The sequence below is a fragment of the Neolamprologus brichardi genome, chromosome 23, assembly GCF_056152115.1.
Source record: "Neolamprologus brichardi isolate AB-2024 chromosome 23, ASM5615211v1, whole genome shotgun sequence".
Classification (NCBI taxonomy): Eukaryota; Metazoa; Chordata; class Actinopteri; order Cichliformes; family Cichlidae; genus Neolamprologus; species Neolamprologus brichardi.
This window is the reverse complement of record NC_142125.1, coordinates 17956124-17982865: the sequence shown is the minus strand read 5'-3', so window position 1 is coordinate 17982865 and position 26742 is coordinate 17956124. Positions and strand designations below refer to the sequence as shown.

The following is a 26742-nucleotide window of genomic DNA, read 5'->3' as shown; positions in this document are numbered from 1 at the left end:
ATTGACTTGGTGAAGCAGAGATGTTTAAACCCACTGCTCCGAAGCTTGGTTCAAAATACCAGGTCACATGACCACGACTGAATGAGGTTTTCGTGCCCCAGTTTAAACAGGTGGTGTACCTGCTGCTTCCAGACACTGCACCACAGTCATTTGCAATTACTGAATTTGTGTTTTTGATATTACTGCTTCTAATTATTACAAATGTGGATTTAAAAACAGTTTTCAGCTGTGACTCCATTTGCTCTGTTGTTGTTTTTTTTTTCACTTTTAAGAGAAAATGTAATTTCCTTCACTGTAACCTGTTACTCGCATAGTGCGCAGTCATAAAGAATATTTTACTGTTAAAAGAAATGTTAGAAAAACACATGAATACAGCTGATCTACTTCTGAACAGTTTTCATGACAAACAAGTTGTGTTGTTTTCGTTTCTTTTATTCCCACTGACCCTTCAGCTGAGAATATGTCATAGACAACACAAGCAGCTTCACTATGACCCAAACTCCAGACTCACAGTAAACAAACATCACGCAGTGTTACAGGACACACAGCATCCACAGCAATGGGAAGTTTCTTCATGGTTCAGAGGTCGTTCACAAGAGGAAGATTTTAAAATGTTCTGATCAAATTGACTGTTACGATTAATCAGAATGGGATAAACGTTGCCTTTTAGTAAAGAAGGAATTAAGTCTTTTTTTCATTTGACTATATATATATATTTTTTTTAATTTATTAATATATATATATATATATATATATATATATATATATATATTAAAACCTAACACTGTGCCAGCTTCTAGCTTTTCTTGCCAGTGTGTAGAACAAAGTTGATGACACAGACATCTAGAAAACTTAAAAATCAACCAAACACAAAGTTTGAGGGCTGTGAGGAAGAAACAAACCGACTGAGCTAAAAAAAACAAAAAAAAAACATCTGTAAACCTGTGTGGTTATTACAGTGAACACAGCAGTCTGTTCTCTGTATGTTTGACTTTATAAATGGATTTATTGTGACTATCATGAATGTTAACAGAGGGAGGATGTTGCTGAAGCACACTGATCACTACAGTCACAGCTTGTTGTTTTTCTTGCCATGTTTTAGAATTTCTCTAAAAAATCATAATTACTGACAGTCTGATGTAATAAGTAGTTTTGTTTGGAGCTTTTGCCTGTCTGCATCATTGTTTCACAGAACAGTGTCTTCAAGTTGTACTGAAGGCCCTGTTCCAAATTGGCCAGCATGTATCACTGTGGAGATGGTTTCAGTGTCACGGCTGCCTTGGCAGACGTATGGAGTGGAGAGAAATAGGACCCAACTGTGAACACGCTTTTATTTGCAGCGGGGACAGGAAACAAACAAAAGCAGAGCGTGAATAAAACCTAAACTAAATAAAAAAGTGGGAGCACCTACAAATATAATACAAAAGAACAAAAACCTGAACCTAGAAACCTGGAACTGAAACATAAAAACCTGAGGGACCACAGAACACAATAAACATGGGAAATGTCATGGGTGATACACATAGAGTAAACAAACAGAGGAAGACACAGGGCTTAAATACACTGAGGGATAACAAGGGAATGAGACACAGGAGGAGAGCACAGCTGGGAGTAATCAAACATGAGACCAAGGGGAAGTAAACTGAAAACATTAACAAAGACAACAAACACATGACTGACAGAGGAAACATGGATCAATGGAAGAGCACAGAAACCAAGAGACTATAAATTCTAAATAATAATGAAAGCAAAGACTATTAATAATTCAAAACACAAAACACTGGGTCACCAACCCAGGACTGTGACATTCAGATTGTTTTGAGGCCTCAACACGATTCCAGCACAAATGTTTCAGTGTTTCACGAAACCTCACTTTCCCCATCACTATTGTTTACTACAAAGTAGTGATGGGATTTTCGGGTCTTTTTAGAGAACCGGCTCTTTCGGCTCGGCTCACTAAAAAGGGTTGTCCTCGGGTTGTTTTGTTGCTTTAATTAATTAACAATAATATAAAATTATGCACAAAAGGAATTACTAATGTAAAAACAAGTGGTTTTATTTATATATGTTTATATATAAATATTTACGGTGGCCCCTAGAGACAAAGCATGTACAAACTCCAAAACACATTTCTAGCGTTAACTGAACAGAGCTACCTAGATCACTTAAATTACACAATTGAAAGCATATGTGTATTGTTTGTGTATTTATACTAGAGATGGCACGATACCACTTTTTATGTCCGATACCGTAAATTTGGATATCTGCCGATACCGATATGAATCCGATATAGTGTGTTTTTTAATCAATAAAACTGTTTTTTTTAATATCTTGCTGCATTTTGTATAAGTTTATACTCAAGTTTAAATAAACAACAACACTAAAGCTATTCTGTTATACCTGTATGTAAAAAATACACTGCGCCCAAAATATTTCATAGTTCAGAAATACTGATCAACTTAATAAACTTAAACCTGCACCATCCTCCCTATTCTGGTATTTTAAAGAGTACTTAGCAGAAATATTAAGCAACCTAACTAATAGGGTTGCAAACTCCCAGTAAAAAAAAAAAAATAGGGAACCACCCTCCACCTCATGATGCTTAATCGATGTAATCAAATTTAATTTGATGCAGGGGGAAAAATTCACAGAAATAAATTATTTTTCAAGAATAATTAAATAGATTCAACATCTTTCTTCAACAGAATTGCAGACTGCACAGATGGTACTTTCCCAAAGGAAAAAGTACTATAGCTTACTAGGGTATATTAGACTTAACAGTTACTATATGCAGTAATGGACTTCTATACATTTTGCATAAGATTAAAACTTTGAGTGTACGATTCAGATAATTATTTATTAAAAGCTAGACATTTTAAATGAGAATAAGAAAGAAAAGTATGTCTTTGTGCCCCCTTTTCCCTGTTCATGCCCTATCGGCCCCCCTGGCTAAACTTTGCTAGATCCGCCCCTGGACAGTTACCAGCCGTCAGCTACGTAGAAAAAGATCCTGGTGTAGAAAGTAATATTAAATAAATTCTAACAACAGCTTATCTGTTAGGATGCCTGGGTCGTTGACCCAGGGTTTTGAGTTTATTATATTATTTATAATTTCTAGTCTTTGGGTTTTCGTTAGAGTCATGTCTTATGGTTTGTCTCTGTGTAATCCTTAGTTGCTGTCTCCCCTGTCTGCTATATCCCCGTGTCCAGTCAGTGTCTGTGTCTGCCCTGGTCCCACATCTCTGTTCCCTCTGTTGTAGTGCCTGCATGTGAGTCTGTGTCTTTTGTTCAGTCTGTGTTATGTGTTTCCTGTTTTACTTTGAAGGTCTCTGTCTTATCTCAGTGTGTTCAGTTTACGCTTCCTTGTCTCCCTCTATGTATTTAAGCCCTGTGTTTCAGTTTGTCATTGTCGCGATCTACCCTTATTTTGCTGTGTGTTCTGTCTGTCTGTCTGTGTGTCTGTGTTCTGAACTTTTTTGGAGTTCAGCATTAAAGCTGTATTTAAGTTCACCTTTGATTTCCGAGAGTCTGCATTTTGGGTCCTTCATATCACCACCCCTGCGTGCACACAGCCTTCACATAACATTATCAAGCTTAAACGTGCTGCTGTTGTTCAGCCGCTGGTTTCCGCTTTCTGGCACAAAGTGGGCCAAAAACAAAGAAGAGAGACGGACTTGCGACAGAAAAGCCGATCAACTGATCATTAATCAGTTTCATGATTGAAGTAGCAGCAGGAGAGGGAGGGAGAGAGAAGAGGCAGTTGCTCCATATATCGGTTGTGAAGCTTAACGTGGGAACAGTGGCGTGTCCAGCGGGGTGGCCTGGGGGGGACACCCCAGGTGCCACCCCAAAGCTAAAACACTAAAATTGAATGAAATATCAAATGTACCATTATGGTTTCACAGTGAAGCTCAGATATCCGAGGGTAAGTGAATGCAGCACCGGCTTCTGCACTATGAGCATCATGTTAGCAAAGGTAGGAGAGCCAAGCACAAAAGACAGCACCGCAGAAAACATTTTTCAGCGAAAGATTAACAAGTTAACATAGCTGGACTAGCCATCAGACATTTGCACGGTGGGCTGATGACTTATTTATTTTTTTTGTAACTGCATGAACAATGAGAGGTGGTGGATTGGCCAGATGCTGGCCGATTTGTAAAAATAACTCAGTTGTTTGGTGGTGGCTATGGCGGAGCTTCCACAGAGGCAACAGGTGGATGAGGGAAGGGGAGGCAGGAGGAGGAGAGACCCGAGGCAGCCGCCGGTCCGAGTATCAGGTGAACTGAACTTCAGGTAAGAAGTTATGACCTGCAGTCTATCTGGGTCAGATATAAACCAAGTTTAGGTGGAGTTTATTTTCGTTGTGCTGACTTTTTACTGTCAGTTACAATAACTCGTACTGCGTGAGCTAGCATGATGGAGTTTCTATACAGCTGTTCGGTTGCTATGATGTTACTGATAGTGAAGTTTATTTTATTCATAAGGTTAGTTAGTAGAGTTGCCAACGGCTCCTTAAAAAATGGAATGGTCCCTCATTCAGAGAAAATATTATGCGTTTGGTATTGAGCTGAGAAGAGATGCAGTTTGTCCCGGACTTTAGCTAGAAGGGAAAAAGACACAAAGCTGGAGTTATTCAGCTTTATTTATCGCCCACTTTGCGCCAGAAACAGGAAACTAGCGAATGTCGCGCTAAACAACAGCAGCACGTTTAAGCTTGATCAGCTGTTGTTAGAATTTATTTAATATTAATTTCTAGTATCAGCTGATGTTTGCTGGAGCCACAGCTGTAAAAGCTGCTGGTCATGATATCGGTTTGGATATGTGGTGAGAGGGAAACATGAAGATGAAACCAGGAGATGTCCTTACTGAATCATCAGAGCTGAACAGGTGATGGAGAAACAGGTTTACCTTTTAGGTGACATGAATGAGTTGAAGGGAAGTTACGAACTGGTTCTGAGAGACAAATAACACCAGGATCCTTTTCTAAGTAGCTGACAGCTGGTAACTGTGCAGGGGCGGGTCTAGAAAGTGTTGCCAGGGGGCCAGGTAGGGCATCAACAGGGAGAGGGGGGCACAAAGAAATACTTTTCTTTCTTATTCTCATTTAAAATATCTAGCTTTTATTAAATAATTATCTGAAGTTTTTATCTGACGTAAAATGTATAGAAATCATACATTTACCAACAAGACAGTGTACATCACTGTCACAACAGCATTTGTTTTCATTCAAAGGCTTTATGGCTTTAATACCTGGTGGGCTGGTCTGTAGTGAAAATGCCCAATTTTTTGTCCCAGTCCAGCCCTGCAGGTTAATACTGGCAGTGTCACCATGCCAGCTGACTGTATTTCATCATCAGCCAGTGTTTTTCTTTATACATCAATATTACCAAAGTTTACCATAAGGCAGCATATAAAGTATTTACTTGCTTTCAGGTTTTATTCAAATGTTAGTCTTTTCATTTGTTTCCCCACTTTTTTCCTGTTTCAAAATCAAACACCAGTTTGTGAGAAGATTATCTTATTTTTTAATAGGCATTGGTTTTGCATTGGCTAATTTGGCAATTGTATGTTAAAAATGTTCGTATTTTAATATTCAAAAATGTTTTTGCCCAAAACATATGTGCACTACACGTCAGTAAAAATACTATGCAAATATTGATGTCCTTGACTGCTGAATAAATCACTGACTGATTGTATCTCTTGTACTTTATCAACGCAGTATCTAACAACTTTGCACCGTAGTGGTTAAAATCTCATTCTAATAAGAGTTAAAAGCGCATTCAGTTATTAGGTTTATAGGGTTATTGAATTATGGTTAACGGTTGGTAGAATTGTTTTTAACATTATCTGCCAATTACATCTGCCACCCTTCTCCAAATCTATGCCCCTACCTGGCCCCCCCAACAAAATTTTTCTAGACACGCCACTGCGTGGAAATGCTTTACAAAAATTCAGAGATGAACTTACACGCTTGCTTTACTTCTCTCTGGGATAACCTCCGGAGATGAAATGCCAGATTGGTAGCGAGGCTACAAATACACACAGCCGCTCTATCACGTGATGCATACTGCTCCGACGTGCTACGGTTATGAGCCGAATTACGCCGTGTCGCAAGTTTTGTGAGGTGCTTTTTTGATATTTAATGGATCTGATTACATTTTTTATTTCTCTCCGATATCCGATCCAGTAATTTACGTCAGTATCAGAACCACACTCATACGTAATATCGGATCGGTCCATCTCTAATTTATACACAAGCACTCATATATATTTAAATAATTTTAAAAAAATGTTAATTTACCTGTTACTACCACACTCCAAATCTGGTCATTGGTACTTGCTGGCTTGTGTAGCCACAAGGTAACAAAAGCTCAACACTGTCCCTAGCATCCTGGAGCACTTCTGTTGTGTTTTGTACGTGTTTTGAAGTTTGTACATGCTTCTGAGTTTTTACGTGTTGTACGTGCTTTGTCTGCGTAGGTGTATTTTGTATTCTTAGTTTTGTTACCCTTTTGAGTTCATTAAAGCTGTTTTGAGTTACTTTCTGTCTCCAGAGTCTGCACTTTGGGTCCTTCTCCTGCCTGCACACAGCTGTCACATAACAGATAAGTGTGAAGTTTATTTTGAGATCAACATTTTGTAAAGATTGTTTGTATTTTAGGAGAAATACTGTTGTAATTTGTGGGATATAGTTTTTGAGCAGGATCTTTAGAAACACACATAGGGTTTTTGGGGTTAATAATTTGTTTGTTGATATCAAGATGCAAAGAGATGACATGAAAGTAACAGGTGTTATATCAGAACTGGATCCAGCAGAAATGTATTAACCTGTTAATGTGGGGTTTTTTTTTTGTTTTTTTTTTCAGAATGGCTTTGATGAAATTAATTGGGAACTGGCCTGAGATGCCTTACTTCCAGCCCCCACCATTACATATTCGGGCTTTGAAAATGTGTGATCAGCTCAGGGTGATCACCTGGGATGTGAAAGAGGGAGAGGCTAAACCACTCATTGCAAAGCTTAAAAAGCTGGCAGCCATCATTGATGGGGAGATGGTACTAAAAATAACAAAGTTTAATGAGTTCTCAAAAGTCCAAGAGGGGGTCTCGTATATGATTGTGGGTATGAACTGAGAGGCCCAGCTACTCCTTATGTGATAAATGGTAAATGGCCTGCATTTGTATAGTGCTTTTCTAGTCCTTAAGGACCCCAAAGCACTTTACACTACATTCAGTCATTCACCCATTCACACACTGGGGATGGCAAGCTACATTGTAGCCCGGACACTGCCGGGCCCTCTGACCACCACCAGTAGGCAAATATGGGGTTAGTATCTTGCCCAAGGATATTTGGCATGCAGCCAGGAGGCAGCCTAGGATCGAACCACCGACCTTCTGATTAGTGGCTGACCTGCTCTGCCACCTGAGCTACAGCCACCCAATATCACTGCGGACCCAGATTTTCAGGGCACCTGCCCTTCCAGTTGCAGAAAATCTTTTTGCAAAAGCGGGGGATCTTCCGCACTCTCCTGCCCCTGTAATGAGTCTGAAGATGAGCTCAACCGCAGGGGGTTTATGACAGTACAAGGGGCGGTCGTGGAGGTAAGTATTTGTCGTTCTATCAGAATTGATATTGGTTTAGGTTTTCAAAGAAATAATTTTTATTTATTTACAAGTAAAAATATTTTTTGGCGTCCAACAAACACTAAATTGTGAGAATATGATCATCACTATTATTTTGTCATTTGCATTTCAAGTGTTGCAAGTGTTTTAGAAAATTATTAAATGTATTATATATCCAAGGATTTTGTACATGGTGTTTGTAGAATTTTCATCAAAAAAAACAATAACAGAATATAAACAGAGTATTGAAGAAAGAAAGTGCTGTCACAGATGTATACATTCACTGTAAGTGATATTATATGTAATGCACTTTACTATGTTCTGCAGTGAGGAAGATGCTCTCAGGGAAACAAGAAGTTCCCATAAGAAATCTGCAGCTAAAGCAGGTAATGGTGCAACTGAAGTGTGATACCAAAAGCAGTGAAAGTAAATGTGTCATGTTTGAGATTGGTGGTCGAGCAGCAGATTGTATTAGGTCATGGCTTTGATTTTGGTACTAAGTGACCTTTTTGTATTACTAATGAGCAAATGTTGTGTAGTTTGTGTGGTGTCAGGATGGTTACACCGTGGGAGTCTGAATGTGGGGCGTGGCAGCTATTGAGCAGTGTCATGTGGGAGACCAAATAAAGGTTTCTCATGTAAAGGTGAAACAGTCTACCAATGGACTAGAGCTGCACACAACGTCTTTTACAAAGATTGGGGTATGAAGAAGCTATAAGTTTGTATCAACATGTAATAGCAATGTGATGTGAACACAATGTCTACAATTATGGTTTTGAAATGTTGATACATACCAGGTTACTGTAGGTGAAAATATGACATAATAGTCTATATATTGTATAATGTTGCACACACTCACACACACGTGTGTGTGTGTGTGTGTGTGTGTGTATGTGTTTGTGTAAGATAACATAATGTGTTATGTGTGAGAGGTGGGGATTTAGGGAGAACGTGTATTGTATTGAACGTGAGAACCATATTGTAGTTGTTTTTGGGTGAAAAAAGGTAAAGGTTACAATGCTAAGTAGTTTCTTGTGTTTTGACAGACAAAAGAAGACAGACTGACGTGACTGTATTGGTGTTACTGACACGTCCAGTCAGATGGAGCTACTGTTAGAAAGTGGAGAAACCCTGCATATTGAAACAGATGTGGAGGCCATTTGATAAAGATCTGGAAAAGGCCATGGTTAGTGTTTAGATAAAAGTCAAAGGCAAGCATATTACTGAAATGGAAAAAACAGATTGTCAGTAGTGAAAGAAAAGCATTTGTGATTTTGTGTGTGTTAAGTGTTCTGTAAAATACGGTAATGATAGATCACAGATTACAACAAGTTTACAACGGTTTGAAAAAGTTATAGTTTAAAGAGGTTTTAAAAGTGTATTGTTTATATGAACAAAATATTAATAAAGAGTTGTAAATACATACAACAGTGTTGTGTTTATGAAATGAAACTGAAAAGCATGGTTAATACAACATGTTTTAAGGAACATTTCTACTCCAGGTTGTGTACATATTTACAAATGTCATCTTTAAGGGCTATTAACACAGAAAATTAGGTAAAGTATAGAAAACATTTGTTTGTCAAAGGTTAGTGTTTTATTTAGTAAATAATAAATAGGCAGTTGCATCCAAAATATGTTGTTCTGTATATTTAAAGAAGGTAAAAAATGTCTTGTATTATTTGTTGTTGCATGCCTGGTGTTGTAATGCTTGGTTCAAAAAATTATGTAAGGGCAAAATGATGAAGGCACAATTTTCTGGAAAATATGATATGAAGAAACCCACATGCATATTTGATGAGAATACCAGGGTTCATGTAACAACAGTGAATGTGTGGCTGAATGTAAGCAAAGATTCGAGGGTAAAAAAAAATTAAGAAATCCCAGGATATCAAAGATATAAAGACAAAATTTATTATTGGTATAAAATAAATTGTCATATTTTCATAGAAGCTTACTTTGTTCAAAGAACATACACCACCAAGAGAACTTCTAACATGCAAGTGTTTGAAACATCAATTTAGTGATGATTAAAAGAAGTAACAAAACATTGACAGTAAATGTTTATTGTACAAATATTGAAGAAATCATATTAAAGTGACACATTTAATGAAGCTCTACATAATATAGTAATGATGAGTTGGTTATAATCATGTTTTTGCTCTTAAAAGCTTTGTATCATCTAACACAGTATTAGAAAAGTATAAGTGAAAAATATGTTTGGGATAATATGCAATGAGTTTTTTCCAATTAATACAATGTTGGTCTAAAAAAAAACCTAAAACTGACATTCTCCCAGTCCTCTTCAGGATCATCTAAATGCCCTCTATCGCAAACTTCAGACAGGCCTGAACATGTACTGACTTAAGCAGGGGGACACGTCTGGCACTGCAGAATTTGAGTCCCTGGCAGCGTGGTGTGTTATTGGTGGTAGTCTGTTACTTTGGTCCCAGCTCTCTGCAGGTCATTCACTAGGTCCCTCTGTGTGGTTCCAGGATTTTTGTGCACTGTTCTTGTGATCATTTTGACCCCATGCGGTGAGATATACGTGGAGTCCCAGATCAAGGGAGATTATCAGTGGTCTTGTATGTCTTCCATTTTCTAATAATTGCTTCCACAGTTGATTTCGTCACACCAGACTACTCACCTATTGCAGATTCGGTCTTCTCAGCCTGGTGCAGGTCACACATTTGTTTCTGTTGTCCTTTGACAGCTCTTTGGTCTTGGCCATAATGGAGTTTGGAGTGTGACTGTTTGAGTTTATGGACAGGTGTCTTTTATATTGATAACGAGTTCAAACAGGTGCCATTAATACAGGTAGCAGGTGGAGGACAGAGGAGTCTCTTACAGAAGAAGTTACAGGCCTGTGAGATCCAGAAATCTTCCTTGTTTGTAGGTGACCAAATACTTATTTTGAACCATAATTTGCAAATAAGTTCCTTAAAAATCAGACAATTTGCCCCACTCTGTATTCCACATAGGGCTCAAAGGCTTTTCTAAAAATCTGAACAAGAGTGTTGCAGACAGATCTAGTGAGAAGGCAAAACAAGGTAAAAATACAAAGCAGCAGCACACAGAAGCAGTAGCAGTTCTGCTGCAAAAGCTTTCAAGCCATCCACTCAGGCCCAGACTTCCTGTAATGCGTCATAGAATTAGCATTTACAGAAAAAAGATGACTGTGAAAGAAGAAATGCTAAGATGGCGACAAATCAAAGTTACATACCGATCAAAGTGAGTCGCCCAATTTGCAAGCAAACTGGCCAATAGGAGGCTTCTTCTGCAGCTACAACCTGTAAACACACCTGTTTACTGGGGATGGGAAGCTCGAAACCAATATTCTGGCACTGAGTCGAGCTTGTGAAGCAGAGATGTTTAAACCCACTGCTCCGAAGCTTGGTTCAAAAAAACCAGGTCACATGACCATGACTGAATGAGGTTTTCGTGCCCCAGTTTAAACAGGTGGTGTACCTGCTGCTTCCAGACACTGCACCACAGTCATTTGTAATTACTGAACCAGTGTTTTTGATATTACCACTTCTAATTATTACAAATGTGGATTTCAAAAACAGTTTTCAGCTGTGATTCCATTTGCTCTGTTGTTGTTTTTTTCACTTTTAAATGTCATTTCCTGCATTAAGTGAGGTCATCCTCAATATAACCTGTTACTCGCATAGTGCACAGTCATAAAGAATATTTATACTGTTAAAAGAAATGTTAGACACATCCATTAAATACAGCTGATCTACTTCTGAACAGTTTCCATGGCAAACAAGTTAAGTTCTTTTTGTTTTTTTATTCCCACTGATGCTTCAGCTGAGAATATCTCATAGACAAGCAGCTTCGCTATGACACCAACTCCAGACTCACAGTAAAAAAAACATCACACAGTGTTACAGGACACACAGCATCCACAGCAGTGGGAAGTGACGTTTCTTCATGGTTCAGAGGTCGTTCACCAGAGGAAGATTTTAAAATGTTCTGATCAAATTGACTGTTACAACTGGTCAGAATGGAATAAACGTTACCTTTTTATAAAGAAGTATTTAAATCTTTTTTCATTTATATATTATATATATATATATATATATATATATATATATATATATATATATTCTAGCTTTTCTTGCCAGTGTGTAGAACAAACCTGATGATACGGACATCTAGAAAACTTAAAAGTCAACCAAACACATCCAAAGTTTGAGGGCTGTGAGGAAGAAACAAACCGACTGAGCTTAAAAAACATCTGTAAACCTGTGTGGTGAACACAGCAGTCTGTTCTCTGCTTATTTGAATTTTTTCTTGCAATGTTTTAGGATTTCTCTAAAAACGTGTTAATCATAGTTAATCATAATTACTGACAGTCTGATGTAATAATAATAGTATAGTATAGTTTGGAGTTTTGTCTGTGTCATTGTTTCACAGAACAGCCTCTTCTAGTTGTACTGATGGCCAGTGGAGAGACATAGGATCCAAATGCAGACATCGACAACGAATATAACTGTGAACAAGCTTTTATTTGTTTAGACAAAAAAAAAAAAAAAACAGAACGTGCCATAACTAAACTGAAAACATAAACTCGGAACACTTACAAAAATAATACAAAGGAACAGAAAACCTGGACCACAGTAAACATGGGAAATGTCATGGGTGATACACATACAAACCAGTAAACAAACAGAGGAAGACACAGGGCTTAAATACACTGAGGGATAACGAGGGAATGAGACACAGGAGGAGAGCACAGCTGGGAGTAATCAAACATGAGACCAAGGGGAAGTAAACTGAAAACATTAACAAAGACAACAAACACATGACTGACAGAGGAAACATGGATCAATGGAAGAGCACAGAAACCAAGAGACTATAAATTCTAAATAATAATGAAAGCAAAGACTATTAATAATTCAAAACACAAAACACTGGGTCACCAACCCAGGACTGTGACAATCAGATTGTTTTGAAGCCTCAACACGATTCCAGCACAAATGTTTCAATTGTTTCAGTATCTCACGAAACCTTACTTTGCCCATCATTATTGTTTACTACCAAGTAAAATAATTAAACATATGCCACACAAACATACTAGCAATCAATCGGAGGTTTCAGAGGACATAATCCACAGGTAATCTGATCCGCAGTGACATGTGCATGACTCCTACCTGTAACAGCTAGTGAAGTCAGGTGTTTTGCACAAATCACGCTTGTGCCAAGTGTAAAGTTTGCTGAAGGGATGATTATGGTGTGGGGTTGCTTTTCAGCCGTTTATTCCCCTTAGCTCCAGTGAAAGGAACTCTTAATGCTGCAGGATACCAAAACATTTTGGTTCTCCCAGTGTTTGCGCGTGTTCCCTTCGGGTACTCCGGCTTCCTCCCACAGTCCAAAAACATGCAGTTTGTGGGGATAGGTTAATTGGTCAATCCAAATTTCCCATAGATGTGAATGCGGGAGTGAATGTGAGCGTGAATGGTTGTCTGTCTCGGTGTGTTATCCCTGCGATAGACTGGCGACCTGTCCAGGGTGTACCCCGCATCTAGCCCTATGACAGCTGGGATAGGCTCCAGCGCCCCCTGCGACCCTGAAACGGATAAGCAAATGGATGGCTGTTCTTTTGTGCGGACAATGTTGGGATGCCTTTTTTTGGAAAGTCTTCCATTAGGAGTTGAACCTGTTATAGCCTCAAAGGGTGGGCAGACATTATATTAAACCCTATGGATTAAGAATGGAGTGTCACTCAAGTTCATATGTGTATGAAGCAAACTGGGTGAATAATTTTAGTAATATAATGAAGCTTCTCTGTGATTATTGAAGTATTAAGATGATACTTAATACAACCTTTTCACCAGCAGATGGGGATAAATCACCATCAATCAATCCTCAAACTCCTAAAAGGAGACTATTCTTATTTTTCTTATAATGTAAATAGGGTCTCTACCTTATCTGCAGGATAACAACACAAGATTTACCTGTGCCTTATTTACCAGTTTAAAACCACACAGAAGCTTCAGTGTATATCAGTAGCAGTCTTATCTGTCAGCTGCTGGAGCTGCTGGGAGGTTTGAGCATCTATTAGAAACCACGTGGTACTTGTGTGATTTTATAAGTCATCCTTGTTTGGCCTCAGCAACATTGGAGCTCTACTTCTCTCCAGGTACACCAGAGAAACCATCACTGCACATGATGCTTTTCCTCCCAGCGACTGCTCTGTGCTGTCTGTGTTCAGGTGAGTGATTTTATTCAAACACGAGTCCACCATCTGTAACAAACACTGCCATACTAACCTGCCTGTGTCTCCACCCCAGTGATTACTGTGGCTGAAGAGCTGATACAGAATGATTTAACTCTGACCAGGAGAGCTGGAGAAAGTGTCTCCTTCAGCTGTGGGGGAACTGACCAGTGCAGCAGTACTGTTGTATACTGGTACCAGAAGAAAGACACAAGAGATTCGTTCAGAATGCTTCTTTCTATTGGTATAAGCAATGGTGCAATAAATCAAGGTTATAACCACCCTCAGCAAAACGATTTCTCAGCAGTGAAAAATCAGGGCAGCTGGGCTTTGGAGCTAAAAACAGTTAAAGATGTTCATTCAGCCATCTACTACTGCTCTTGTTACAAAAGTACTCACAGTGTGAAATCATCCCTGCAGGCTGAACAAAAACCATCAGAGGAAAAGCAAGAAACCACAGCTCCGTCTCAGTCTGAGAGACAACAGACAAAAATTTCAGTATGTAAATTATACAAATGAAAATGTTCATAACATCAAAGAATAAAATTAGTACTTGTAATTAAAGTTGAGAGCTAACTGGGAGTACTGGGAAATATATCAAAAATATTTCAGACTACATCAAGTCCCTTTATGTTCCTCAGTTTGTGTTTGTGGGAACAAATATTTTTAGTTTTGAAGTCATCACAGTTTTAAGGAATTTTGTTGACTGACTTCATAGAAAGTGAAAAGATACGACTGAAATAATAAATAAATTCCCCTCTATATTTGAAGGTTAGTGTTTTGCAAACCTCAGTCTCAGTGGAAAACTGCAACAAACGCCTCAGCTGTCACTCAGCAGCAGCACTGACAGCTGCAGCAGTTAACGGGAGGTTTTAGGAGTTGTTAGAAACACGTGGTCCTCGTCTGATCATATAAACTGTCCTTGTTTGGCCTCGTTTCTATCAAAGCATCACAAACGTCACTGAACACAGCGGTTCACACAATGCTTTTCCACCCAGCTGCTGCTCTGTGTTGCCTGTGTTTAGGTGAGTTTCAACCCAACAAAAACTACATGTCAGAAACACCATCAAACTGACATTTTTCTCTCTGTGTCTTTGCAGCGCTGGTTACCATGGCTGCAGAGCTGATCCAGAAAGATTTAACTTTGACTGCGACACCTGGCAAAAAAGTCTCCTTCAGCTGTGGAACTGCCCAGTGCAGTGGCAGTTATGTGCACTGGTACCAGAAGAAAGACGGTGATAAGTTCAGAGTGATTCTTCATATTAACATGCGCACTGGTGAAGTCAACAGTGACTACAACCATGCTCAGAAAAAAGATTTCTCAGCTGTGAAAAACGAGAACAGCTGTGAGTTGGAGATAAATGCAGTTAGCCTCGTTCATTCAGCCATCTACTACTGCTCCTGTGCTCAAAGCTCTCACAGTGACAAAACATCCCTGCAGACTGAACAAAAACCATCAAAGGAACAGCAGCAGACCACAGCTCAGGTTCACACACACACTGACGCAGGCATCACCTTTGAAACCATAACAACTAGTTTGTATTCTATTTATCTAAGAAGTAAAAATAATCAAGACCAAAATAAATCCAAGAAGATTCAAAAGATGATAGAATTGGGAGTATCAGATAAAATTGTTGTGTGTGTTCACATTCAGGTCAAAAACAGCAGACTGTAAAAATCCACAGAGATGATCTTCTTCTGACAAAAATCAAACAGTGTCTATATTTTTTGGAGAAGCAATATTCCTCTACGAGAACAGCTGGTGATCAGCAACTGAGGGAAAACCAAACACCACACAGTGATCACAGCTCCAGAAACCAGAAAGCATATGGCTTTGAAAAAAAAAAGAAGAAATGAATGAAAAACAACAGTTTAAATCCAGGATTCTCAAAGTATAGCCAACTGTCCAAAGACGTCCATTAGTAACATTATAGTTATTACTGTCATCCTCATGAATGTCAGCCAACTCTAAAAGTTACATCACATCCGCGAGTGCAAGCTGTGCTTTGGTGTCTTTTTGGTCGCTTTGATTGTCCAACTCTTGCTTCTGTAACCTTGCACATCTGCACAGAGCATACAGGTTGGTTTCTTTTCCTTTACAGTCATTGCTGTCATGTGCTGGTTCTCTACATTTCCATGAGGACTCGTCATTATAATTATGCTTAGATTTGCAGGCAGTTAAACTACAAAACATGCAGCAAGTTTGTATTTTGTCTGAGGAGATTTTTTTTTGTCTCTGCTTATGTTTATAATTTTGAACAAACAGAAGAAACCATTTAGCTGGACAGATATTTGTTCTTAGAAACCAGAGGACGACCAAAGTGCATACTGATATTGTAACACTTGTTGGCTGTTTCTAGGTCCCAAAACACACTCAGATGGGTCGGCTGGTGCAGTTAAAGTGACTTATTTGCACAGTTTTATCTTTGCAGACCGTTCATTGATTCCAGACAATCGATGTCAGATGTGTCCACCAGGCTCTCCTGACACTGCCCCTGAACTCTTGTGCAGCTGAGCCACAGACTTCACCCTGCCACCGCAAATGAATCCTGTTACAGTGCTACTCCATCAAAACATTGTTGAGAAGTTTAATTCTGTAGGAAAACTGCCAACCTGCTGTTTGGACAAGAAGAAACTTGTGAAACAAAGGTCAGCTCAGGTAGCTCATCATCTGGAGGCAGAAGTTATGCAGAATATTCAGATTCATGCAGTTTTTACAACATTAATTTATCTCGACTGAACCAAATCATCGAGCTGAATTACACTAAACAGAAATAACAATACGACCCCTGACAGGTGACAAGATTATCTCTTCATCACAGCACCTGTTAGTCGGTAGGATGTATTAAGGAGCAAGTAATCATTTTCTCCTCAAGTTGGTGTGTTAGAAGCAGAAAAGATTGTGCGGTGTTCCTGCGGGTGGTCAGTTTGTCAAAATCGTCAAAGGAAGAAACAGTGACCAGTAACTGAGCATCTGTGGGATCTACAGGACAAACAAGTGTGATCCATGGAGGTCCTTCCTCACAACTTACAAGACTTCAAGGATCTGTTGCTAACATCTCAGTGCCAGATATCACAGCACATCTTCAGGGGTCGAGTGGAATCCATGCCTCACGACTGTTTTGGCAGCAAAAGAGGGACCAACACAAAATCAGGCAGAGTCATAATGTTACGTCTGATCGGTGAATGACACTGCTTCACCTCAGCTGTCACATTCAACATCAGACAGGTTTTTGTACTGGTCTGTGTCACTGTGTGAGGGGACATGATCTTTGGCTCTGGAGCTAAACTGTACGTAACAGGTAAGAACAAATGAATTAATTTTCCTTACAGCGTTCAAAATGACAATTTGTTCAAAGCCAGTTTAAGTTCGACTTTAAATGTGTTTCTGTAAAGGTCGAAAAAAAAATGTGAATCTCACTGTATATGTGAGGTATTCATTCTTTTCTGGGGGGTTTTCAGCGTGAAAAGTCCTAAAAGTCTGATGTGAGCAGGGTTACAACTAATCCTTAGCTAAGAAATTTCAAGACCTTTTTATTTATTTTTTTATATTAAGCTCAAAAAGATAACAGATTCACTGGTATTTGTGAAAGAAAATCATTAAAATTGAACATTGTGGACATATTTACAGTAAGTCATAAGCTTATAAATAAAATGTTATTCATATTTGAATCTTAAGACACATTTAAGGAAAGTTTAATGACTACTGACTTAATATTATAGTAGATGTAATTTGGAAATTTAGGACTTGACATCATACTTAAAATAAGAAAAGTTTTGAAATTATATAATAAGCTATGTAATTCAGTATTTCATTACATGTAGTGCATTATATAGAATTGATTGTGTATCCTTTGAGGGCTTTAAGCTATGTTTCACATATTCAAATAATTGCTATTGTTTAACTACATGAAAAAATTATGTCTTATGTGAACACAATGAAAAAAGTTCTGAAGTTTCTGATCTAATGATGTTTTGGTCTCTCTCTCTGTGCATACTGGAAATTTCTTAAATGTCATTTTAATGTCATTATAATGACAAAATATTTAGTTACATTAATCGCAATATAGATTTAAAAAATCCCCTGTACAAATATTTCTTCATAAATGTTTTCAGATGAAATTACTGTAATATGTATATACTAACTTTAATTATATATTTTAAGAGATTATAGATGCCAAATATAAAATCATTATGAAAACAAAGATACAATTAAATTCTGATATATTATAAAAACCGATATACAAATATTCACATCGTATATATGAAATCTTATTTGCAACAGTTTTAGAATAATTACAAACTATATGCCTCAAATATATACAGAAAAAATAATGTACAAATGATATGTGAAGGATGTGATTTATTTTTACATCTATAGATGTGTTACATTGTATTGTTATAATTTAAAATTGTGATAAAAGAGACGTAAAGGACAAAGGAGTTAATTGTATTAAATATTGTGTGTTAATGAAATCAGTTTAACTTTGATAAATATAATTCTGCCTTTAATATTTAATATTACATTGTGCATTATAACAATAAATCATCTGAATATTGTTAAGTGTTTAAAATGAGCCATTACACGGCCGATAGGCACTGATGGGTAGGTTGGTGATTATGAAGCCTGTCAGGTCACACTGAGTGAAATTCTGTGTCTGCTGTCAAACTTCAGCTACGCCGGTAGAAAAGCCCTCGGTGACAGTGTACCAAGCAGCATCCAGTGATCATCTGGAGGAGAAGAGATCCCTGCTGTGTGTGGCCTCACAAATGGTTCCTCCTGTGGTCAAGATCACCTGGAAAAGCCAGAAGCAGGACGGATCTCCGCTGGCGTCGCCCCCTGGTGACACAGAACAGCTGGACGTCATAGAGTCCGATTACACTGCCAGCATCTTGTTGATCCATCAGCAAGACGAGAACTCACATACATATGGCTGTTCTGTCACACATGAGGGGGGGACGGTGGAGGGCCAAATAGAGGAAGGTAATGAAAATTTGTTGCCTTTTCAGCATGAAATTAGCTACGCAGCTACTCAAATGTGACTTTTCTGTTTCAGGAGTTTCTCAAAGTCCACCAAAAGAACTTCCACCAGATACACTTTCCACCAATCAAACTTTAACAGGATGTCCATCATCAGAACATCCCGTATCTCAAAAACAAGTAAAACTGCTCTGCCTGGTGTACACGGTGCTGATCACGAAGAGTCTGGTGTACTGCTGTGGAGTCTCTCTGCTCAGGCTCATCAGACGCAGCCGCAAACACGCAGCTGACTGACTGTTTCCTTCTTCTTGGCTTATCGCTTTTTATATCGTTTATCACTCAGGATTTAGAAAAATCTGTAACAGTGCAGCATTTTGGTTGTTTTTTTACTTTCTTTTTTTATTTCAATATTAAAAAAGAGCTGAAACAGAAAAGGCTGAATTATTAGCTCCCTAGTAGATGATTCATCATTTATAGCATTTGTTTAATTAAAACAAAGTGTTGTCTGTTCCTCAAAGTATTTCTCTGCAATATTCCAAATAAAGCAAACAAAAAAATCTTGCTTGTTTGAGTTTAATTTTTCAGAAAACTGCAAGAAACAGCAGCACCCCCAATATATGCTGATAGGCAACGGCCAGTGATAGAAGGAGAACAAATGTTTAATGAGATACAAACAGGATTTTAAAGAAGATGAGAACATGAAACCATAAATCTGTTAGATAAAAAACATGCAGGTGTGTCTGAGCCTTATTTTTAGTTCACTATCATTGGGATTGCATAGTCATCACACGATATCATAGTGTGGAAGTAAATATTCAAAATCATAATGTACACTCACAAAATCACAAATTCCTTCCCGATACAATAAAAATGTCAAACACAATGACCCAATATTTATTTGAATATGAAATTGTAAATGTTAAAATAAATTAGAATTAGAGTTCACCTTGATTGGTTTTCATTTTGTAAAGGACATATTTAGCAGATGCATTTGTGGATCTCACCAACGTGTTTATGTCATTCAACAACAATTAGTTCTATGACCTAAAATATTATTTAACATATGAAAGCAAACTCCAGTTTTAAGCTCTGTCCTCTTTCAGACATCGTAAATCAAATGTTTCTTTATACAGATAGTGTGGTTTTCTTATTAAAGGACACAGAATAAAAACTGTCTAACTAAAGGAACCAAACTATCAGGAATCCGTGGATGTTGTTTTCTGGACTCAGTCTTAAAAAAGATATCATCTTTACACCAACTTAGGTTGAAGATGTAACAGAATTCATCTTTACAGAGACTTGAAACCCTGTTTACCCACTGATATATTTTTGAGATGTCCAAATGGTTCACAGAAAAAACAAGTTGAATTGGGGTTGTTCTAAAGAAAGCAAATTTTTGCAAATGCAATCTTTTTTTCTTTTGTGAGATGGTTGTGATCAGAGATCCAGTAAATAGCCACTTTTGCTACACAGACTTATCTAACTAATCATATTAGACAGCTTTTTTTGGATTGTGTGTGGTTTTTTACACATGCACATATATATCCTGCAGTTTCTGTATATCTATATATCAGTTATGTAAATTATGTGTCATTGTGTGTTCCATGTGAGATTGTTTAAAGCCTCTGATCAATGTCATGATATCAGTGCAGCTGTTAGCACTGCTACCCACAGCAGCGTCCTTTAGCTTTTCAAACAAACATGGATTGCTTTTGAACTTTGAACTTTTTAACTGAATCTCGTTCAGCTTGAAGTCTGTCAAATTGTTTTAATTTTTAAAAATGGTCATTTTATTTGAATTACCCTGAATGCTATATTTACTTTTTCTACTAAACATTCTGTATTAATTTCATCAATCGTACTTCTATTTTTTGCTAACTTTTGAAAATGAATTAAAAAGTATTCTGGTAGTTAAGGAGACAGATGGTCCTGACTACGAGTCAAGACTACACTACAATGAATTCAAACACCTGACTTTGTTAAAGCTGCACAATAAAAATAAATATACTTCAAACAAGCGGCAGAAAACACCAAATGTTGATGAAATATTTCTTGACGCTGACATCTAATTTTCCACCAGCATACATGAGCTAAATACTGAAAGCCCTGATTCCAAACTTATCATTAATTCACTTCATGTGTTTAGTTGGAGCAAGTAAAAACATGATCAAGTGGAAGTGAAATAAAAACATGTGAGGTGAACCGCTCATGTTTGTTTTGAGAAGAACAATAAGTTGTTTGTTTCAGCGGTTTCTGAGTCTGTCTCTGTGTGGTTTGTCTTCTCATACGAGCAGGATGTCCGAGACTCAGCGCTGAACTGTTCTCATACGATCACTTCATGAACTTTAAATTCCTATAATACTGTTTAACTGTGATTTCTTCCATATTCTTTGCATGAATGGTGCTATTTGCACCAAAAATCTCTGACATATACTTTTAAGTTGTGTTGGTCATTACTAACCACTAAAGTCAAACCTGCATTCATGTGAATAAACACGTGACCTCGTCTTGAATGTAACACTAGTGTAGCTCAGATTAACCTTAATGTTGGTTTGTGCAGCAAACCTAAAATTCATCCTAATGACTGATTTTAATAAACGCCAGCTTAGATGTTGTAGGACCAACATTATTAAAAACCAGTTTGTGTTCCCTGTATTGGTTTTGTAGGATGCAGCTGACCTCACTTCTAACTTTTGGTAACAAAAAAAAAAAACCCTAAACAAACAAAACTTTATTCGATTTCATCATTATAACACACAGAGTCACTGCAGTGAAGGGGTCTGAATACTTTCTGGAATTATTGTGCAACTGTGGCTGTTGCTGTAACTGTCACTGTGACATTAAAGTGAAAACCCCCAACTCGCACAGAAACCCACACAGCCCAGCTGCTGCACAAAAGGAAGCTCTGATTGGCTGTTGACTTTCTTTTCTGTCCTAATAACTGCTGAGAACAGATCCATATCTGCTGCTGCTGCACCCCTCTATCTCATTCACCACTGAGCGCTCCACCCACTCAGAGCTGAACTGACCCCGTCTGACCCACCTGCTACATCATTTACTTTTTATTATTCATTTGCTCTGTGTTAATGACTGACAAGGTTTTGCTACATAAAATAAATCGATGACACAAAGCTTGTATTGAATCAACTGTTTTGGACGATTTCAAGCTTGATTTAAAAACCTGCAATGCTCCGTAACGTTTAATCCAACCATCAGAGCAGTGTTAGCAGCTTCAAATTAAGAAGCAATACTGATCATTACAGTTACTTTTTCTGGATGAAATTACATTTTGTGTGTGTGTCTGTGTGTGTTTGTGCATGGTGGTGAACCTAAAATATGTAATAAAAAAAAACCCTGAATTATACACATGAGACATTATCTATCCAAATAACTGAGCTTTAAAACTTCTAACTCTATATCTTTGTACTTTATATTTTTGAGCATGGAAACAAATAAAAAATCTTGTAGTCCAGACAGCAGGTGCTGCTTCTGGGCCAAGTTTAAATTTATTTCTGGATGACTTATAAGCATGACTAAACCTTTCCCACTGTCCTCTGCACTGTCTGCAGTCTGCAGCGTGATTGTATGTTGCAAAAGAGTCTTTACTTCCCTCCAGTGGTCACACTGAGTCATAACAAAGCTTATGTGTCTCACAAGATTATTGATTACTAAATGGATCATTCATCTCAAATCAACTCGACCATCTCGAATTTACATAAAAATGTTGTGATACAAAGTTTGAACATGTATAATGGTTGCTGACAAATTTTAGCTTCATAAATCCAATTGGTTTCAGGATATGCAACAATACTCGTATCGATATTGAACCGTTCGATACAGTGCTTTCGGTTCGGTACGCATATGTATCGAACAATACAACATTATTTATTTTATTTTATCAACTTTTCTTCTGACGATGCTGTCTGTGTTGAGCGCTCAGTGGATCTGTGTTCGACTACTCCGCCTAGGCTGCACTGTCGAGTGCAGATCCACTGAGCGCAGCGCAAGCTAGCAAGACAGAAGCTAAGCTCGTTGCAATGTGGCAACTGCCTCAACGCTACCCGAAATTGAACCTCCACCACCCTCATTCAGATCTGGTGTTTGGAACTATTTTGGTTTTTATGTGAAGTATGACCCTGATGGTAAGTGTGTCATGGACAAAAGTAAAACAGTATGTTGGATGTGCCACGCAATGCTCAATTACATTGGTGGGAACTAGTGCGTTAGCGCAGTTAGCTTGTTAACGTGTTGACGCCGTTGTTGTGAAAGTTTTCCATTTAAATAAAGCCTGCAGACGAGCGGTGAGCGGTAGCTAACATTCTTTAATCAAAACACACAAAGAACAGACAACCAAGCTTGTGGAGAGCCCACATGACCGCGGGGAAGACGGTCGGCAGAGTCTCTCTGAGCCTAGCATGGCTCTCAGTTAAATACCTTCTTCAGGAACAAAAGGCAGTACACAGCTTTTTCACACCTTAAGGTTCACACTCCCTTGCTACCTCCCAGAGTCCTCAAAGAGACAAAAGTTTCTTCCTGTGGAGCTGTCTGCTTCCCCCCAACTTCCTTACTAGACCCCCACCATTTGTCTTAATGTATGAGTGTGAGACTTGTTAAAATCCAGTGGCACCAAGGCATTATACAATAAAATAATGTGATTAATACATAAGTAAAAGAAATTCCTATACACCGTCCAGCCCCAAGCATGGGGCAATCCACGGTAACTTGTTAACGGGGATTTGCGGCGTTATGGCGTTAATGTCATTTTAACGAGATTAACGCTGACAGCACTAGTGGGAACACAACGAATATGACTGCACATTTACGCCGACATCATCCTAGTGCAAAGACAAGTGGAAGCAGACAAAAACAACAAGCTCGCATGCTACAAACTTTACCCGAGTCATTTAGACAGCCGTTAGCACGTGATTCTCCTTATGGGGACCTGATACGTTTAATATGCTGCTGAGAATATAGCCCAGAAGAAGCATATAGTATAGCTTTTATTTTGGAAAGAGCCATTTCTCTGTAATAAACTCTCTTTTCCAAAGATGAGTGATTTTGCCTGACCTTTAAAAATATTTTTTAAAGGTCCTGCACTCTTGAAGTTCCAGTGAAAGTTAAGCTAGTGACAGTTCCAGTTTTCTTTCAACTTTAATGCGGGATTGCACAAATATGACAAGTTGTACCACAAAAACAAAAATATCAATACATCCTGTCCAAAAAGAACAAAACACTGGAGTTTTTAGAAAAAACACTAATAATGATTATGGTTCAAGGACTGAACATTCATAATGATTACACTAAAAACATCAGTTTGGATTTAGTTTCTCTCTGGGTACTGCAGCCTTCTTCCACAGTCCAAAGACATGCAGTTAGTGGGGTTAGGTTAATTGGTGATTCTAAACTGCTCTTACATGTGATTGTGGGTGTGAATGATTGTCAGCCTCTCTGTGGTGGACCTGCAACAGACTGATGATGCATCCAGGGTAAATGGTAAATGGCCCGTATTTGTATAGCGCTTTACTTGGTCCCTAAGGACCCCAAAGCGCTTTACACTAAATTCAGTCATCCACGCATTCACACACACATTCACACACTGGTGATGGCAAGCTACATCATAGCCACAGCCACCCTGGGGCACACTGAGAGAGGCGAGGCTGCCGGACACTGGTGCCACCGGGTCCTCTGACCACCACCAGTAGGCAACGGGTGAAGTGTCATGCTCAAGGACACAACGACCGAGACTGTCCGGGTGTATCGTCAGAGGATTTCCGTTGGTGACTTGGTGTTGTATGGAAAGTCTGTGGTGCACAAGGTGGACAACAGTATTACAGTCCCCTGTGGAGCTCCTGTACTGGGCATCACCAAGTTAGACACAGTACTACCAAATCTCACATACTGTGTCAGGCAGTCCTTAGCCCATAAGAGGTTATTAATATTATGGTTATTGAGTTAATTAAATCATTGACCTGCAAATTACTTGACTGGATTTTACTCAACTTTAAGAGTTGTACAAGCTCATCTAAGAAAAAAATCCCACTTTCAACTTGTATATTTTGTTACTAGACAAGATTCTTCTAAAGATCGCACAGAGTCACAGAGGAATGAATAAAACACCCTATTCCAGGATAAAGAGGTTCAGTGAATGTGGTGTTGAAGGTGTGGAGGTGGATCAGAGTGTCAGAGGAGACTCTGTAGAAGGACAGAGTGCCAGCAGGACAGTCCACAAACACTCCTACTCTGTTAGAGACAGAGGAGGACACAGTGGGAGAAAACAATGGGATGAAAGCATGTCTGTTGTTGTGCCAGACAGAGAAACGATTATCAAAGCAGAAGAGACTCCAGGACTGATCATTCTCCCCAAACCTGCAATCAAGCCCGTCTCCTCTTCTTCTGATTCCTCTGTAACTCACAGCTAACTGAACATCTCCTTTCCATTCGAGCTCCCAGTAACAGCGACCTGTCAGGCTATTTTCACACAACATTTGAGGACACCTGTCAAACCTATCTGGATGGTCAGGATATGACTGATAGCCCTCATATACCACCTTCCTGCTGTTGTCAGTGAGCTTGAGTTTTCTGTTTGCCGTGTTTGAGTCCAGCGTGAGTTCACATGCATCTAATGGAGATATCAAACACACAGCAGAGGTTATTCATCTGGTGGGAGTTAATTGAATGTGTACTTCTTTGCTTTTATGAATCACATTGGAAACAGGCTTACACTTCCTCAGACCTGGTCTCAACCAATGAACTCCAGCAGGCTCCAACCTAAAAGAAGAAGGGGGGTTAGCTCAAGCAGTTATAAAAAAAAATCCCCTCTTGCCCCTGCGGGCGGTCTATCCTTCAAGCTTGGGTCCTCTACCCAAGCTCAGGAGCTAGAGCAGGTCAGCTGCTGATCGGAAGGTTGGTGATCCGATCCCTGGCTCCCCTAGTTTGCATGCCAAATATCCTTGGGCAAGATACTGGGATCTGCTGGTGAGTCACCGCACCTAGTGCGCTGATTACCACTGTTACCTTCACCCTCCACATCTTCTCGAGCTCTTCTCTATGTGTATATATATGTGTATATATGCATACATATTTATAGATTGATATCTAGATAGATAGATGGATAGATATCTATATATCTATATATCTATATATATATCTATATATATCTATATATATATCTATATATCTATATATATATATCTATATATATATATATATATATATATATATATATATATATACCAGGAAAAGGAAGAGGAGGAATTTTATATACATGGTTCTTTGAAAATAAAGTCTTGTGAACATGGTCTCTAAATATGAAACTATATATAACAAAAGACTAGTTCTTGTACTTGGTCTGAAGCTTGCAGTAGGGATCTCCATACCTGAGCGTGTCCATTCTCCAGTGTGGATCATTCAGTCTAGCTGACAGCAGCTTCACTCCAGAGTCTCCTGGATGATTGTAGCTCAGATCCAGCTCTTTCAGATAAGAGGGGTTGGAGCTCAGAGCTGAGGCCAGTGAAACACAGCCTTCACTTGTAATCATACATCCTGACAGCCTGCAGACACAAAACACAGCAGAAAACAGAAGCTCATTGTATAGTAAAAAGAAAAGTAACTTAGGAAGAGGTTAGATTTTTAGTTTTAAAGTCAACCCACTATTGTATCCAGTGTTTGAATAAATACAGTCCAAATATAAAAACGTTTCTATTGAGAAATAATTCCTAAAATACTGTCAAAGCTACTTTTAAACTCCCCTTGTTATTGAATTCAACTTTTATTTATATAGCACCAAATCACAACAACAGTCGCCTCAAGGCACTTTATATTGTACAGTAGATTGTCCAATAATAGATACAGAGAAAAACCCAACAATCATATGACCCCCTATGAGCAGCACTTTGGCAACAGTGGGAAGGAAAAACTC

The 26742-nt window shown here is 38.5% G+C and overlaps 1 protein-coding gene and 1 gene segment (V, D, J or C); one reads left to right on the top strand and one right to left on the bottom strand.

Moving 5' to 3' along the window:
* LOC118455025 (uncharacterized) overlaps nucleotides 1-26229 on the bottom strand; it is a 48424-nt gene extending 22195 nt beyond the window's left edge. Inside the window, exons 1-5 of the mRNA XM_087836151.1 lie at nucleotides 26201-26229; nucleotides 25546-25592; nucleotides 24942-25443; nucleotides 24052-24078; nucleotides 15144-15147 (exon numbers count right to left, since the gene is read on the bottom strand). Of these exons, the coding sequence (XP_087692277.1) occupies nucleotides 15144-15147; nucleotides 24052-24078; nucleotides 24942-25443; nucleotides 25546-25592; nucleotides 26201-26214 (594 nt within the window). The 5' untranslated portion in view covers nucleotides 26215-26229. The remainder of the gene's footprint in view (nucleotides 1-15143; nucleotides 15148-24051; nucleotides 24079-24941; nucleotides 25444-25545; nucleotides 25593-26200) is intronic.
* On the top strand, nucleotides 15539-19368 carry LOC102781106 (immunoglobulin lambda constant 6-like). The segment is given in 3 exon segments: nucleotides 15539-17145; nucleotides 18519-18827; nucleotides 18901-19368. Coding segments are annotated over 3 exon segments (564 nt in total).
* Nucleotides 26230-26742: the final 513 nt, after the last annotated feature.